The 17272-nt window shown below is 38.1% G+C and overlaps 2 protein-coding genes across 2 annotated transcripts; both read right to left on the bottom strand.

The window, feature by feature from the left end:
* Positions 1–127: 127 nt before the first annotated feature.
* prelid3b (PRELI domain containing 3) lies at positions 128–7717 on the bottom strand. Its single transcript, XM_023400937.2, has 6 exons — positions 7570–7717; positions 5933–6101; positions 4272–4361; positions 3651–3721; positions 3415–3517; positions 128–2418 (listed from the first exon to the last, which is right to left on the bottom strand). Exons 1-6 carry the CDS (start codon positions 7599–7601, stop codon positions 2302–2304), a joined length of 582 nt encoding a protein of 193 aa, XP_023256705.1. The 5' UTR covers positions 7602–7717; the 3' UTR covers positions 128–2301.
* A 1997-nt stretch (positions 7718–9714) lies between these two features.
* On the bottom strand, positions 9715–13144 carry tubb1 (tubulin, beta 1 class VI). The gene is made up of 4 exons (XM_023400926.2): positions 13073–13144; positions 11921–12029; positions 11620–11730; positions 9715–11286 (listed from the first exon to the last, which is right to left on the bottom strand). Exons 1-4 carry the CDS (start codon positions 13127–13129, stop codon positions 10136–10138), a joined length of 1428 nt encoding a protein of 475 aa, XP_023256694.2. The 5' UTR covers positions 13130–13144; the 3' UTR covers positions 9715–10135.
* Positions 13145–17272: the final 4128 nt, after the last annotated feature.

Genomic DNA, 17272 nt, shown 5'->3' with positions numbered 1-17272 from the left:
TATATTCATACAGGTGTTACACGAATCATCCCAATTTCCTAAAAAAAGAAACACAATGGACATGTAGTCATGTACCCATCACCTACATAAACATACTACACATAAAGAAGAACGAATGGCAAAGATCATAATTTAAACAACTTTATTTCTAACTATTCATTTCACACAGCCAGTAACTTAAAAACAGCAATATTTCATTAACTTTGGCCCTTACTTTTGTCAAGGTGAGACTTGGCCTTTAATTTCTAGTTGAAATTACATTACAGAATCTTTTTTATAATACTTGTCAAGATGAAACTGGAAGTCTAGCATTTGGCCACAGTGTGGCAGTATGTGGCTCTTCCATTTCAAACATCAGTCCATCCTGCCAAGTGATCAATGTAAGAAGAATGCATTTGTACTGGCCCACACCTCGGTGTTCATACAGTATGAAGAATAGCTGTTTCAGTGTTTGGACTCTGAAGATATAGAGGAAAAGCAGACCTTCACACACCTTAGTTAACAGTGTCGTATGGAATGCATACATTCGGTGAACATCTCTTGACTGAACCTCCACAGTCATTCAAACCACTATTTTAGCAGAATCATGTGCACTGGATATTTTCACACAGACCACTTTGCTAGTTGAAAACAAAATAACGATCAATTTGAATAAATATCCACTCCATGTTAAATATAGTATAACTCATAACGAATGCAAATTCAAAAAGAGAACATCTAATTTTCAAAATATATTTGATTTTCATTGTAACAGCAACCAAGCGTATTTCATTCTGAGGTATACCTAATTTGAAGAATTACTGGAAAACATCTCCTATTAAACAGGTTAAAATATTTTATTTCATTTCCATATTCTATAGATGGTGAGACCATTTCTTTTTCAGAGGCACCCGGACAAGTTTAAGTTACAATTTCTAACTAAAGCATGTGATATCACATTTCACAATGGCAAACCCAAGCCACAACTTGCTCCATCAAAACAAACTATTTTTTCTAAATATCCCTGTCATAGGTAGAAAAAAATATATATATATTAATGAAACTTAAGCGTTCACTTTCACCACACTGCTGTCTGTTATAAAGAGAAAGACCTTCTCAAACACACAGTGTACGCACAATTAATCCCTCAAACAGTAATACCAATATATTCACAAATGATCAGATCCCTCAGCAAGTATAGCAGCTTTTCTTCGTTAAAATGTGTTATTCTGTAAGTGCAAATAAAAGTCACTGCAAAGGTCTCAGCCTTTACTCTGAAAGGACATGCTGAGGAACAATTTCTATGTGTATCAGTAAAAGTGTGTTGAGTTCAGAAAACAGATTTTTACTATTACGCTTGTTTGTACAACAGTTTTTGAGAAGGTCTTCCACATTAAGTCATGTGAAAAACATAAATATGGCAAGTACCTTGATCCCTTCATTTCACTTAAATACCTTAATAACAATATCAGTTATTAGATAATAACAAAATACAGTTTATATTCAGGCTTGCATATGAACACTGCCTGGTACAGAGTGTCTTGTTATTACTGAGGTCCCACAAGAAAGCAGTGTTGGAAAGATAGCTCTTACACAACTAAACCTGTCTGTGAAACATGTCATTAATGTCTCACTGCCAGTGGCTGCGTTAACCCACTGCTTACTCTGACACCTGAAACCACTTCCATGTCACCTTGACACACATTGCACTTGACCCGCCTCGACACAGCATTGTTTTCTGCCATCATATCTTAACAGGAGTAATCCTCGCTATCGCTTCTATACTGTTTATTGCACCGTAACTGTTTTTCTTGTAACTCTTTTGTTGTAAACACAGAGTTCATACCACTGGCACGACTTCCTGGCATTCTGAGGTCTTATGGCAGATGGAAACACAGCTGGCAAAGGTTTTTTTTAAGAGGCTGGACAAAAAGCATTGTGTCCCTTTTGGCACTTTTCGTATGTTTTCAGTTCATCCAATGCCTCAGATACATCTCTGCCAATGCTTCATGTTTCCAAACACACAGATAACAGTGTTGTTCAAAATATGTCCCTGAGTGCTCCACCCATGTTTCCTTCCCAACTGTCTCATCACTGCAGTCCTGCCAAGCAGCATCTCCTGAAAAAGACTTCACAGAATCCCTTTATGATACAGCCTGCTGTTACACATTTATCTAATGTAGATAGTAAAGTATATGAGATGGAGGAGTTAAATAATACAAAAACCCAGAGCACCAAAACAGCATGAGAGGATCATAAAGGGAGGCTGGTTCCACTGCTGTGCAGTGTCTCTCAGATTCTATTGGAAAATAGAAGCGGGTGTCATTTCTCAGTGACCGCAGCAGCCATCGGGCTGCGAATGGTCCCACGTGCTGTGGCTGCTAGCTCCTCAATTTCTGCATTCAGTCGTCTGATTACCCACTCCATGGCTTCACGGCCCTGATCGAGAACAAAAATAAAGCATTAGTCTGTAGGAGGAGATATAAAGAGAATTTCATCAAACTGCATAGAAGGAAGGGCAAGAATTATACTCTATTTTGCCATAGGAAATAGCAGTTATTGCTTCAGAACCCTTCCAACGGGTCCAAAGATAACGGGTAACATGATAATTAAACAGATAAAAGAAGTCAGTGTGCTTCAAATTAAGTCTTTGTTGAACATATTCTGAAACTCCCTCCCCCAGACCTTTCTGGTGTCAGTACTTTGGAAGCTACATACGATCATTTTTGTAATTTTCAGGACAATCCAACAAGCAAGACCAAATTTTTCATAAATTTTTCCATTATCATTATCATTTTTTTTATGTACAAACAAATGTAAACTACGAATCCCTTCAAGTAAAGATTGTCCGAAAGTGTGCAACTTGATCCCTTTGAATTGAATTTAAAAACACAACAATACTAGTTACTTCATAATAACAAAATATAGACTATTTCATTTTTCAAGCTTGTGTACGATGCCTGGTATTGAGTCTGGCTGGACAACACATTATATAAACAATTAGTTTCCAGCATACCTTGGCCTTAAGAAATAAAAATAGATATTTCTGTTACTCAAATAGTTAATTATTTTTGGATTTTCGCTACATTTTGCTTTTTTCTTATGAGATAAAAGGATACTTTTCAGGGTTTTCAAAAATACTTCAAATGAAACAATCTCAAAAGGAAAAGTCACACTTTGGCTGATCTGCTCACAGCTACAATGAAGCCATAACCTGTGATCATCTAAGGGGTCACAAACAAAAAAGGTTGGGAACCACTCAAACAGTTTAAAGCAAGCACTGTTTTATTAGTTAATAGGTAAAAAAATGGTATGGGGCAGAATTATGATAAATTATGTATATAGTTTAACACCTGTTATGTGTGTAACTACCTGAAATAGGCCTAACAAATGTTATGGGTCCCACTCAAGATACAGTTTTAAGGGATCTCTTACCTTTCCAGCATTAGCAGAGATGGTGCTGGCCATGACTCCCTCTAGGTAACTGCTTAGACTGACTCCTTTCACAGAGATGATAGCCTCCTGTGTTAGTATTGTTCTAAAAGGAAGGGTTTAAAAAAAAAAAAAAACATGGTCAAAAGTTGCCTTTAACAACCTCACAGCTCTGCGCACTTAAGAAATTTAGGATTAAATCGTTACAATGTTAAAATCCCTAAAAAGTAAAAACTTACTTTTCTGGATCCTCAGGGTGTGGTTTATATGTTAACTTCTCATCCACAGACACCATGTTTGTGAATGTAATCTATGGAGGAAATATTACAAGACACGTATTAGTAAATGTTAAGATATCTATCAGAGAAGTTGGAAAAACACCATTATGAATGTTCCTTGCTGGAAAGTAAGTTGTCGACCTGTGTAACAAGGAGGACTTCATTTCAGAAATGTCTCAAAATGTTCCACACACTCAGTTCACTGTGTATGTTCAATCAAATGGAAGTCACAAAGGTGGATCTAGATGGGATATGGGTGTTTATGGTTGACACATTCAAAATAGAACTTGTTCTGTAAACACCTGAAAAGGTCTGATAAGAATATGTTGTGTGAAAAAAGGTCTGTCTTTAATAGTAACATCACACTGTAACTAACTGTGAGACTTATGTCTTCGTGCCAACATTATGTCCTATGGTAGTATCCCATTTCAGCTGCTAGTACATCAAGGTAAGATAGAGTCTTGTTTAGTAATGTGTGTCAGATACATAGTAGGCTATGCCTGGGTGAGATCAAATCCCACACTGAATTTATGCACCCATGACAACCCAAATACAGGAGAACATTATTTTATAAATACTCACATTTGTGGACTGAAGTTCAAAAGATTTCTCCTTGGGATCCACAACCGAGTGCTCCTGAACATACGTGTATGTTCGTGTGTTGCCAATGATCTGAAGACAAAGAAAGGGACATGCTTTACTACAAAGTTAAGTTAACTGCGAGGACAATTTGCAATTTGTGCTGCCCCTTTCCTTGGAAATTATACCTTTATTGATTGATTGATTTATTATTCATTTATTTTTGCCTGCTCTGTGGTTGGGCTACCCTATAAAGTCATTAAGTACACAAAGCTTCATGTCGTGTATACAATAAATACACAGATCATCTGCTGACTTTGGCATACTTTACAAAATCTTACAACTTTGTGTGTAAAAATGTTATTTAATCAGTATTTCCAGGGGAAACACATCAGTACCAGCTCAGATTACATTTGAATTTCATGCAGTAAATCTGAATTTGTCATACTGACACTGAACCACTACTTTGCTGAATTAATTCACACACTTTATATTTAATTCACTGAAACTTTTAATATTAACTTTAATATTGAAATGTGACCTACATTGAAATTAAAGGTTTTGTAATTCACATTCATCTTCTTCAGGTAGATACGTGGGAATAAGAGGTTTCTCGCAATTGTAGTTTAACCTCAGAATATTTTTTATGAACTTTAAAAAAAGTCTCTGTTCCACTATCTTGAGCTTTAAAGTGATTTTCTGTCAATATTTTATCTAATTGTCTTAAGCTGAAAGTACAGAGGTAAACTGATGTCACAGGAAGTTATCTTCACAGCACATCCAGTCCAGACACACACACTGAGGCTCAGGAGTGATTTACTTTGGCACAATCTGATTAAGGGTTATGTTAATATGCTATCAATCACTGGGACAGTCTGGGTCCTAGACTGTCCTTGGAATTAAAGGGGCTATACATAGACAGCAAAGGTCAGTGCTAAAGAACAGCAGCTGATTGCCAGATATTCACATAGGTTAAAACACGACAGTGTAACAGGATATTATCTTTCTCCAGCCTTATCATTGCTGCGCTCAAAAAGTCAAAGAAACGGGGGGAAAGTTCAAATGATATGGTGCAGAAATCCAAGAGCCTCCGTCACTGCTCTGCATTTCAGTGACCTCTAGTTTTAACCGAGCTGACACAGAGATGGAAAGTTACATCACACGCCGTCATGGGTTGTACCTCGGCAATGACAGAAATGGCACTACCGTGTCCTGTACAACACGAGCCATGGCACAAAGCCACACACTTCCCTGGCCAGGCAGCAGTCAGCAACCAGGTCTGCTGCTGATGATACCCCTGGACAGAAATAGCCTTGCAGGTTAAGGTCATGCTCACTGGCTGGAAAGCATTAACCTACCTCCGGTACTAAACTGACTGAGCCTATAACTGGATTCTCATGCTGCGTTTAATAGTCTGACTTTTAAAAAAATTTTAAGTCAATTCATCACCACAACACGAGAAGATTATGTGTTTTGTCATATATGTTATAATACTGATTAAATGACCTTAAAGAGAAGCACCCAGACCATGAGCACAAACTGACATGTTAGGTCATGTGTTTCTCCATTCAGAGTCACATGTCAACATTTTAAGTAGCTGCAGCAAGTTTTTAACTATAATGTCAGACTGCTGACCAGTTCTAATTATGGATTTGGACACTCACAGATTTCACTATAGATGGAAGGCCCCACTCTGTGCTGAGCAGTCTTTTACTGTGGAGGCGTCCCTGTTTGTCGATGCCTCTGTCCAAGACATCCACTCCAATCACACTGGGGTTCATGGGGTTGGGGTACTTCTGCATAGCAGCCTTGGTCACTGTCTCCCAAGGATGGCTGTTGAAGGAAAGACAAAAATCAAAAACAATTTTAACATTGCATTAATAAATCATACAAATACACATTCTGACTAATTGACTATTTGTTTTTTGTCTTTCCAAGGTAAAACATAAAACTCAGTGCCCTACTTTCTTATCTTTTTAACAAATAGCTTTTGTGCAGTGGTGGAATGTAACAGTACATCTACTAAATTACTGCACTGAAGTGCAAATTTGAAGTACTTTTACTCCATTGCATTTATCAGTTATAGCTACTAGTTTCTTTATACATTAAGGCTTTACAAACAAAATATATGATGACTTTATTAGATAGATACTTTGTTGTGGATTGAACTATCCAACAGTATATAAAACAGTTAAAATTACCTAAACCATGACCAACTACAACAGTAATGCATCAGAGTTAATAAACCATTAACATAATATATAATAACATACAGTTTTATGTTGTTGTTTTTTTTTTGTTGTTGTTGCAGAGAGCAGTTTTACTTTTGATATTTATGTATGCTAATAACGTTAAAGTAACATTTTAATACAGAACTTTCAACCATGTTGGAGTATTTTTACATTGTGGTATTGCTACCAGAGCTGAGACAGAAAAATAACTATTCTGGTTTTTTATAGGGGTTTTCAGTCCATTTTCTCAATACGTTTTTCACATGTCATACGCCAGAATCAAAAAAACAATCAACATATTAATAATAAAAATTGAATAATCCTTAGTTGCAAACCTGTTTGCTAAAGTTTTTACTCAAATAAAGATACTTTTCTACCACTGCTTATTTGACATTATTAACGAATTAACCTATACCTAAGGGTACCTACATTTACTTTACTGAAAAAATCTAATTGCTGTAACACAGCGAATTCATATGTAAAAATCTTATCAAGCTCTGCTTCACTGCCCGCAAATCTGATTTTTTTCACATATCTAAATAGATGAAGGAAGTGGAACTAAATGTTATTCTGTCTTACTATCAGGCTACGTTTACTTTTAGAATCGCAGCGCTGAAAGGTAGAATAAATACGTAAAAAATAACCAAAAACTCTCTCGAGTGCAAATGCGAGTCGAACGTAGTAGTGGATGGTTGCCAGGGAGACGCACGGGCGATGCCTTGTGACGCAGACAGCCACTGCACAATGTAGGGGAAAGGTCGCGCGCTGGGGGTTGGACCTGACCGCCTGCTTATGCAATTCTACCGCTTTTTTTCTACAACCAGACACTGACAGCACTCGGTTCACCTTTAATGACTGTACGCTATCGGTGCTGGTGCGTACCTTCTAACAATGTGGTATGTATTTTGGAAAAAAAGGCGTCACTATTTCCATAATAAACCATGCGCATGCTGTTCACCGGAATAAAAACGAAGCCAGCTAACCTACTTTACTGCCTGAGCCTGACAGTGAACCTCTGACAGCCGGCAAAAAAAACAAGTTATCTAAGATATCTAAACAGACATACTCACTTGAATATGTGCTCTGATGTCCAGATTTTCATGATTTTAGTGAGGTGACCGGAGCTGGTGATGTCGGAGACAGACGAGTGGATAAGCCGGGAGGTAGGCACTGTCACACTGACTGAAACCAGTGAACCACGTTCAAAGACAACCGCAAGTCTCCTCCCACTGTACCGGCACAGTCACATGATTGTATTACGCATTTCCGAGAGTGTGCTACATGCCGCAGGAGTTCACTGACACTGGCAGCAACTGAATGAAAAACCCTTTAAATCAAACACCAGAATTGATGAACGACAACCAAAGATAGAGAATCATATGATTATCGCTCTGCAACTTAACGTGCAGCACATTTTCTGTTCAGCTTTGCAAACTAATAGGGCATCGTCCATTTAACCTTTGATGTTACACAACTCAGCTCAGTGAAGGTTAAGAGTTGTCCTGTGCAACCTTGGAAGAATGGCAGTAACTGGCCAGTGGTGGAAACTAACCACATACATTTGCATTTTTGCCCCACTGCATTTATTTAAAGCTTTAATTACAAGCTACTCTCCACATTATTATTAATACCAAATATAAGCAGCATTTAACCGATGATGTAACCTATTATTCTACATTGATCTACCAAGCAGTTACCCACATGAAGTAATTAAAATCAGCCTTACTTGTAACAGCTGCAAACAGATAGGCTACACACATTGTTGCATCAATAAGACAGTACTAGCCTATAATATATATTATTCTGAAATGGGACATTCTGCATAATGAGTACTTTTACTTTTAGTAGTTGAGGTATGTTTTGATACTAATACTCATATAACTTTTACATAAAATTGGGTATTTCTACACTGTTGTGTTGGTGCTTTTATTTAATTAAAAGATCTGAGTGCTTCTTCTACCAGTCTTACTGACACTGCAGCATCAACTCAGTAGTCAAATTTTAAGAACACCTTGTGTATGTCTCATTTGAATCTAGTTTGTCTCTGTGGGCTATGTAGGTGTAATATTTGATAGGATTTTTTTTTTTATCTCTAGCTATCAGCATTTGCCAGAAGAGAGTATAATTTATGACATAATTTACAGAAACTAGTCTTGATGATTTTCAAGACATTGTCTAGTGTAATGGTTACCAAGCTAGGGGTCAGGACCCCTATGAGGTGTTGCAAGATAAGCTTGAGGGGTTGTGAGATGATAAACATGATAGGAAATCAGGAAAAAAAACATGTCTCTTCTCCAGAAATAATTTTTCAAATTTATAAGCTTAGTTATTTTTACTTATGAATTACTGAAGAATTTTACTTCTTCTGGAAAATCACTCTTTGTTTGAACTGGTCACAATCAGTAAACCTGTGGAAAGTGGTTGCAAAATGACATAGTTTAATTTAAGGGGTGACAAGCAAAAAATGGTCGGTACCTCTGGCCTTATGAATGATTTCTGTTGAGAGAGTGCTGGTTTCCTTATCTCTAGCAATGCTGTTAACCAGGCGCCTCCTGAGCTAAGCATGACAGCTCCTACATAACAATTTATGCCTATTCCCTACACTCGACATACAACTTTACTAATAATGTCTTTCCAGATCAAGAGAAATATGGTTTGTTAACATGCAAATTTTGCGAGTTCATATTAGATTATACACTGCTGCAATGTCCTAAGTCAAGTTAGCAAAGGTCTCGGCTCCTTCTTGGGTAACATTTAGTTCGATATTGACCCCACCTACTTAGGGGTAAAATTGAGTTTTTTTTCCCTCTTCTTGATCCCATTACTATCTTGTAACTTTAAGCAGGTTGTTCTCTGTGGTGCTATACTGCCTTAATCATCATAACCCACATTCATATGTGGGTTACATGCAGTATAATCTTCTTTACCCCTGTATATATATGAGTCTGGTCGACTTTATTGCATATTAGAGGGACATTTCCACATCATGTGTGCTTATCTCAGAGTGCAGACACTCTGGCCAAGTTACGTGTAATCTCTATGTACCAGACTTGTCCCAGTGGGAGGAAACTATGTGACAGCCAAGAATGGTATCACTGTCAATGTCCATCACAGCAAAGTTCAATTAGGTTCAGTTTAACTTCAAATGATAAAACTGAATGAAAAAGGTACATATTTTTGTCATTTTTTCAGTGTTGTAATGAATATACACTCACTTTGGTGTTACTGTTTTTTTATTACCATCATAATTTAGATACAAAACAATCAAATGCAACATTCACTGTAGGTCTGGAAACAACAAACTGGCTGGCTTTTATGGCTGTGGATTCAAGCTGGAGTGCAGCTGGTGTGACATTAAATTTTCCATATATACAAGCAAAAATTATGATTTTCAAATTTTACTACAAAAGAAAACACTTTAATCTTCAAAAACTAAAATACAAACATAAAAATCATCTGAACAATACATAAAAGACAATAAGCAATACTGTGTAAATATGTCACAGCACATTTATGAAATAAAGGCTATCTAAATCAATAGGCATCAATTCAACTACAAAATAAGAGTCCTTTTCAGACAAACAATCCTACATTTGTTTTTTCTCAAGGTGCCAAACCTGCACACTACACTGTCTTCTACTCATCTACAGTTTCTGTGGTTGTTTCAGTCACTGTTTCCAGTTTAACTTCCGTGCGTGACGCAACCTTTGTTGCCTTTGTCACTGGTGATGAGGGTCCCTCCTCTTCTTCATCCTCTGCTTCCCATTCTAGATCAGCAGTGGCATCTTGATACTGCTGGTACTCTGACACCAGGTCGTTGAGGTTGCTCTCTGCCTCAGTGAACTCCATTTCATCCATACCTTCCCCTGTGTACCAGTGAAGAAAAGCTTTCCGTCGGAACATCAAGGAGAACTGCTCACCCACACGGCGGAATATCTCCTGAATGGCCGTGTTATTGCCGATGAAGGTGGAGGCCATTTTGAGGCCTCTTGGTGGGATGTCGCACACGGCAACCTTGACATTATGTGGGATCCAGTCCACAAAGTAGTTGCTATTTTTTTGCTGGATTGCAAGCATTTGTTCATCTACCTCTTTGGTAGACATCCTGCCACGGAAGACACCTGCAACTGTGAGGTAGCGCCCTCGCCTAGGGTCACACGCTGTCATCATGTTGCGGGAATCAAACATCTGCTGGGTGAGCTCAGGCACTGTGAGGGCTCTATACTGTTGACTGCCACGGGCCGTCAGGGGGGCAAAGCCTGGCATGAAGAAGTGGAGGCGAGGGAAAGGCACCATGTTGACAGCCAGCTTCCTCAGGTCTGCATTGAGCTGTCCGGGGAATCTCAGGGAGGTCGTGACCCCACTCATCGTCAAGGAAACCAAGTGGTTGAGGTCCCCGTAAGTCGGTGTGGTCAGTTTCAGTGTGCGGAAACAGATGTCGTAGAGGGCCTCGTTGTCGATGCAGAAGGTCTCATCTGTGTTCTCCAGGAGTTGGTGGACCGACAGGGTGGCGTTGTACGGCTCCACCACCGTATCAGAGACTTTAGGAGAGGGCATGATACTGAAGGTATTCATGATGCGGTCGGGGTACTCCTCTCGGATCTTGTTGATAATGAGGGTTCCCATTCCGGAGCCGGTGCCACCTCCCAATGAGTGAACCAGCTGGAAGCCCTGCAGGCAATCACAGCTTTCACTCTCGTTCCTCACTCTGTCAATCACCTGCTCCACCAGTTCTGCTCCCTCTGTGTAGTGGCCCTTTGCCCAGTTATTCCCAGCTCCGGAGTTCCCTATGACACCAAAATAAAAGTGTGTAGGTGCATCTAATTCTCTCACTTATCAATAGAATGAATTGAGGGAAACAAACATTATCTATTGCAAATATGAAAACATAAAATGCAAAAACAAACAAAAGTTGTTCCACTTCTTCACAGATGAAACAAACTATTGCATTAAAACTCTCAATTCTGTATTCCCAAGAAATATTTGTATCATGCATTTGTATCCAGAGCACCAAATATGACAGTACCGCGAGTGTATGTTATTGTAGTTGTATGTTTCCTTTGCCATAACAATAATTAAAATGATTTTAAATTAACCACAAATTTTGTTATTTATCTCACCATGGATGAAATTGTCTGGCCTAAAAAGGGCCCCGATGCGGCTTCCTCTGACACTGTCCATGGTGCCGGGCTCCAGGTCAACAAGCAGGGCTCTGGGCACATATTTTCCACCTGGAAAACCATGGGAATTATTAACAAAATGTCTAGAATTTAGACTTAAATGTGTTGGTCACGGTTAAAGTTCAAGAACAAAAAAATAGCACCTGAATTATGACTAATTTGTGGAAAGCTCATCAAACAAAACTAATTATAGATTAGTTTTTAGCTGTAAAATGAGCAGTCGTTATATCCTCTCTTTTACCATGTGCCTCATTGAAGTAGACGTTGAGCCTCTCTTGCTGGAGGTTGCTGTCACCCTCATAGAGGCCTGTTGCATTGATCCCATGTTCTTCACTGATCACTTCCCAAAACTAGAAAGACAAAGTCACAGAAGAATATTATTACTGTCATAATAATAATGCAACTTATTGTGTTTTCTGCAACATGTTACATTTTGAAGTTTAGACACTGAATGAGACTGAGTATTTCCCAACTCTGTCCAGTGTTTCAAACAATAACATTAATACACAGACAGACTTTAGGTCTGATGTGTATCTTCTGCTGTTTTTATACTTTTCACCTTTTACTTTTTTATCTACGTATCTGTTGAGATTTTTGTCCAGTTGTGTGGAAATGTCCTCTAACTTTACTCTTCCATTGATTGTATGACTGGCAAATATATTCTAACACTGACTCTTTCCCAGCACGGCACATTTTAAAATTCATTCCATTTATATAATTTTATGTAACCCTTTGCTGACACACACTGAACTCCCTGATGTGCACGATGATATTTTATTGAACCTTAATTCTTAGAGTACAACAATATCAATAGAACATGTATTACTTTAGCTATAACTGTATTATCTTGTAGTTCCTCTCTCTTGTTTTGTGCTAGCGATGATAAAAAAAAGGTCCCACCCATGCCAGTCTAGCTTTGGCGCTTATCTTTTCTTTTGCTTGACAGGGAACACCCAGTGTCACTCACAACTGGCAACATACAAAGGGCCAGTACATGTCAAAACATGTATCATACTCAAAAGAAAAATGTGATTATATGATATTTTTTTAACCTAATTGCTGTCACTTAAAATGAATATCTATGTTGAATATTTAAGCTCTCATTTTATATCAGCCAGTGTGAGAAAACAGAGTTCATTTTCTTATAAACAGCGACTTTTGTGAGGAACTTTTTCCCCTCACACTTTAATCATCCAGCAGATATACTTTTAGTAGTTTATATTCCAATAGATGTGTCATTAACATTCTTCTCAAAATAACATTGTAAATTTTGATGTGGGCCATGAGCATAGACAGAACTTATCAGAATCTCAAAATTTTCAACAAAGTCAGACCTAATGCATATTATAACTTTAAACAGTGGAGAAGTGCAGAAGGAATTTTATTCTGTTACCTTTGAGCCAATCTGGTTGCCACATTGTCCGATCTGCAGATGTACAATTTCACGCATGATGGCCGGGCTACAGTACATAGAGTAGAGCAGCTGGGGTCTCTGATAGGATACAGTGCTAAAACTGGTCTTATATATAGTACCAGAAATGATGATGTCATCAGGGAGTCACCCCAGCTTTTAGTCTATGAAGGACCCATAATACACTATATAATGTAGAATAATAATAAGTATAATTTATTTTTTTTACATGCAGGAGTTTGCCTTGCTTTTATACTACAGAGAGTTATACTTGAGTTTAATTAAGTTTAGTCCACTATATTGTACAATGCTAACTATTGTCTTCTATCCTGTGTTCTGCTATATTTCTATATGTATCGCTGTATCTGTACATTATATATGATGTCAAAATGCAATAGAATTAATATTTTTGCTTCACAAAACCATAGTTTAAAACTGACAAAGTCATCTGGAAGGTATTATATATAATATATAATACTATAATTAATATTGATATAATATTATAATTCCTATAGTGATTTATGTAACACTACGATGTGAAAGGACTCAATTTATAATATATGAACTATCTGCTATTTCAGAGGAAAACGGTGGTGTTTTATTTTCTCCCCATGCCCTAAACACATCTGTGAGCTGTATGACCTATATGTACAACTGAGCAAAAACAGGATAGAAGTGTTTCAAAGATGAATGGAGACAGAGTGTGTCTCTGGTGAGCATCAGAAAAAACTCACTTTATTAAATACACTGATTACACACGAACACATACATTTCAAGCATGTTGTTCCCATGTCTGACAGGAAACATTGAAAAAAATGTTTTAAAATGATAAAATTGCAGAAACATAAAAAAAAAAAAGAAACTCAAAATGAAATTGTTCAAAAAATGGTAATATGACACTTTTCTGCCTTTTCACAGCAAGATTTTGATAACATGACCCAAAAATAATACAAAACAATCAGGATTTCCGCTTTAGTTATTAAGTCAGTGTAGGTGTAATAATAATATCATAAAATGGACAGTTGTTAAGAGATTATATATGAGGGATGCTACCATCTACAGGACTGACACAGGCATAACAGGGTATTATTATATCTATGTAGTTGATTTCATTTGTAATTTTAACAGAATGTGTTGAGAATGTGTTTCTCACCATGCTAATGTTGCTAAATCTGTTAGCAGATCCATGAAAGTAAGCAATTATGTTTTGTTTTTGGAGTTGTATGGGTTTCTTGTCTATATTTTTTCCCTCTGTGTATGTACAGAATAATGTACTTAATTATTTAATGTCATATAAAGCTCACAAGGCCACTAGTTAAACCTGACACTGTATTACTGTATAAAGTAATCCAATACTATGATGATTATGCACAGATCATGAGACAACAGGCCTCTGGGTACAGACATGTACAAGGCCCCCCAACTTTCTTACATAGGAGCCCCAGACTGAAGGATACACAAAAAAAAAACTCCAAACAGAATTTTTATATCATTTTGTGTCTCCTTGTAGTACTTTTGTGTCTTTTTGTGGTTGTACTGTGTCTCTTTAAAGACATTTTGTGTCCTTTGTTGTAGTTTTACATCTCTTTGTGGTTATTTTGTATTGTTTTTTTGTCTCATTGTAGTCATTCTGTGTCTTTCTATAATCATTTTATGCCACTTTGTCTTAGTTCTGCATCTCTTTGTGGTCATTCTCTGTCTCTTTGTGGTTGTTTTGTGTCTCTGTCGCTGTAGTGTCTCTTTATGGAACTGGTACTGTCATTTTGTGTCCGTTTATGGTCAATTTCTGTCATTTTGTGCCTCTTTATTGTAGTTTTGCATATCTTTGTGCTCGTTGCGTCTCTTTGCAGTTGCTTGATTGACTTTCGAACAAGAAATGCTAACTCTCCTCAAACACACGCACAGGCCCATTCAGTGATACGGTACATGTATGATGATGATATACAAAAGGAAACTGAAAGCTCTCTATTACTGACACAGACGGGAATGCCTGCTTGTCATATGGTACTATGGTTAATAAGTATATTTCCATTTTTCATTTTCATTTATTTATTTATTTCATTTTCATCATTTACCAGCCATTGCACCACTGTTCACAGGCAGACCAGTGAAACTGTGTGGGAATTCACCCACAAGTCATTTCTTCTTTTACAGTTTTCTGTTGGGGTTCATTAGAGAGCCACAGTAGCATTTAGTTGTCACTGATGACCTTTATGTGTTTTGCCCTGAGCTTCTTTCCCTTGTCTTTTGACGTGTTTGTGGAGGGAGGTGTTTGACTGTATATGTGTGCGTGTGGCAGTCCGTACAGTACATGTATCTGTGGGTGTATGATTTGTGATGCACACAGTTTGCATGCTTGCGTGTTAGAGCTAAAGGAGGAAAAGCCATTACAAGTTTAAGAAAAAAAACCTTTCAGATCACCATTAGGTGAGTTAAACTGACAGGACATCTGGATTTTATTCTCAATGTTTCTCAAACCGTATTTATCAATTTAAATGATGCTGTAGCTGTTTTCAGAGTTCATGGAAATTCTTCAGTGAATTAAACCCAAATGTTGATATCCACAATGTAAAATTTTGTGTATATTACACATAAAACCAAAGATTTGTAGCACTGAAAGAGATGAAGAGATTTGGTAACATTGTAATTTGGTAATAAGTAAGGTAGAAGTAAACACAAGTAGAAGTAAAGGTGATGGTAATAATATTTTGGTTTTTCATCAGATTAAGGGATTCATAAAAGGTCTAAGGATTATTAGTAAACTGTTGGTCCACCACAAGCCTCCAGAACAGCATCAGTGCTGCTCAGCATACTGTTGATAATGAGTGTCTGGATCTCTGTTGGAGGGACAAACACCATTCCTCCAAAAGATATTCCCTCATTTGGTGTTTTGATAACGTGTTTTGATGAGTAGTGGTCTGAAGTTCTCAGACCACTACTCAATTAAAAACACAAATACAACAAGGTGGTAAAGTAAGAGTGTCATGGCTGTCAGCTCAAGAACAGACCTGATGTCGACCTGCACACATATGCAATAGAGCAGGGGAAGCGTCGGCCAGAGCAGTTGACCCAGGAACAAACTTGAGAATAGGTGAGTGGTCAGCAGGGGTGGTTGACTCAGGAACAGACAGTATGTTGGCAGGAACAACCAACCCAGAGTCGGCTGAGCGTGGATTGTGGTGCAAGGCAGCAGAGGCTCATGGTTGCTGGACTGCTGAGGCTCTGTATCACTGGGCAGCTCGGGAACCTGGGTCTGAGGCTTGGGATGATAGTAGGAACCCTGGGGCTGAGGCTCGGGCTGACTCCTGGAAACCTGGGGCTGCGGCTGCTTGTGGGAATCGCCATCTCTGTGACCTTTCTTAAAGGGGCTCTGACCCTTTCGATACCTCCAAGGAAAGGCTAGTTGAGTTCTGCAGAAAGGAGACTCAGGGTAGGCCTGGGTGCAGTCTGGAGGCTAGGATGCAGTTGGCTAGTATGGTAGAGGCTAGTCGACGGGGATGAGGACTGGAGGTTAGTATGCCAGGGTGCAGACTGGAGGCTGGCAAGCAGGAGGCTAGCCGACCTGGAGGCAGGCTTGAGTGCAAGCTGGGAAGAACGTTGGGAAACAGGCTCGGAGCTAGCTAGTCTGATTCTAGCTGACTGGGAAGCTGGTTTGTGGTTAGAAGGCCAAAGGCTAACCGACTGGGGTGCTGGCTGGGGGGGATTGTCTGCTAGGCCCATACTGGTCAGTTCATGCTGTTGAGAAGTTGAGTATGTGTGGGACCCAAATGTAGACACAAAAGCTGGCTGGTTGAGTTTGAAGATTTATTTAACAAAAGAAAAACACACTCGCTTTAAAGGTGAAAAACCTGGGATCAGGCAGGAACACCACAATGGCAAAATTGTAGAAATAGTTTTAAAACAAGTCATATCCACAAACTCCATCTGTAACACAGACAAAAACTAGTTTAGCCTTACCATACATACATGTGAGCAAAATATTTATTCAGATATTCAATTTTATCCAAATTTAATTTTCCAGTTTTCTATTACACTAAATTCAACATCTTTAGGTTATTGACTGTTGGTCAGACAAAACTAGCAATTTACTTGTATTAACTCGGCTTTATGGAATAATGATGGGCATTTTTCATAATTTTATGACATTTTACACTGAAACAATTGATTATTAAAGAAATGATT

The sequence above is a fragment of the Seriola lalandi genome, unplaced genomic scaffold, assembly GCF_002814215.2.
Source record: "Seriola lalandi dorsalis isolate HSWRI2012SDOR001 ecotype SW California unplaced genomic scaffold, Sedor1 jcf7180002053074, whole genome shotgun sequence".
Taxonomy (NCBI): Eukaryota; Metazoa; Chordata; class Actinopteri; order Carangiformes; family Carangidae; genus Seriola; species Seriola lalandi.
Note: the sequence above shows the minus strand (reverse complement) of the source record. Positions and strands in the feature narration are given on the sequence as shown.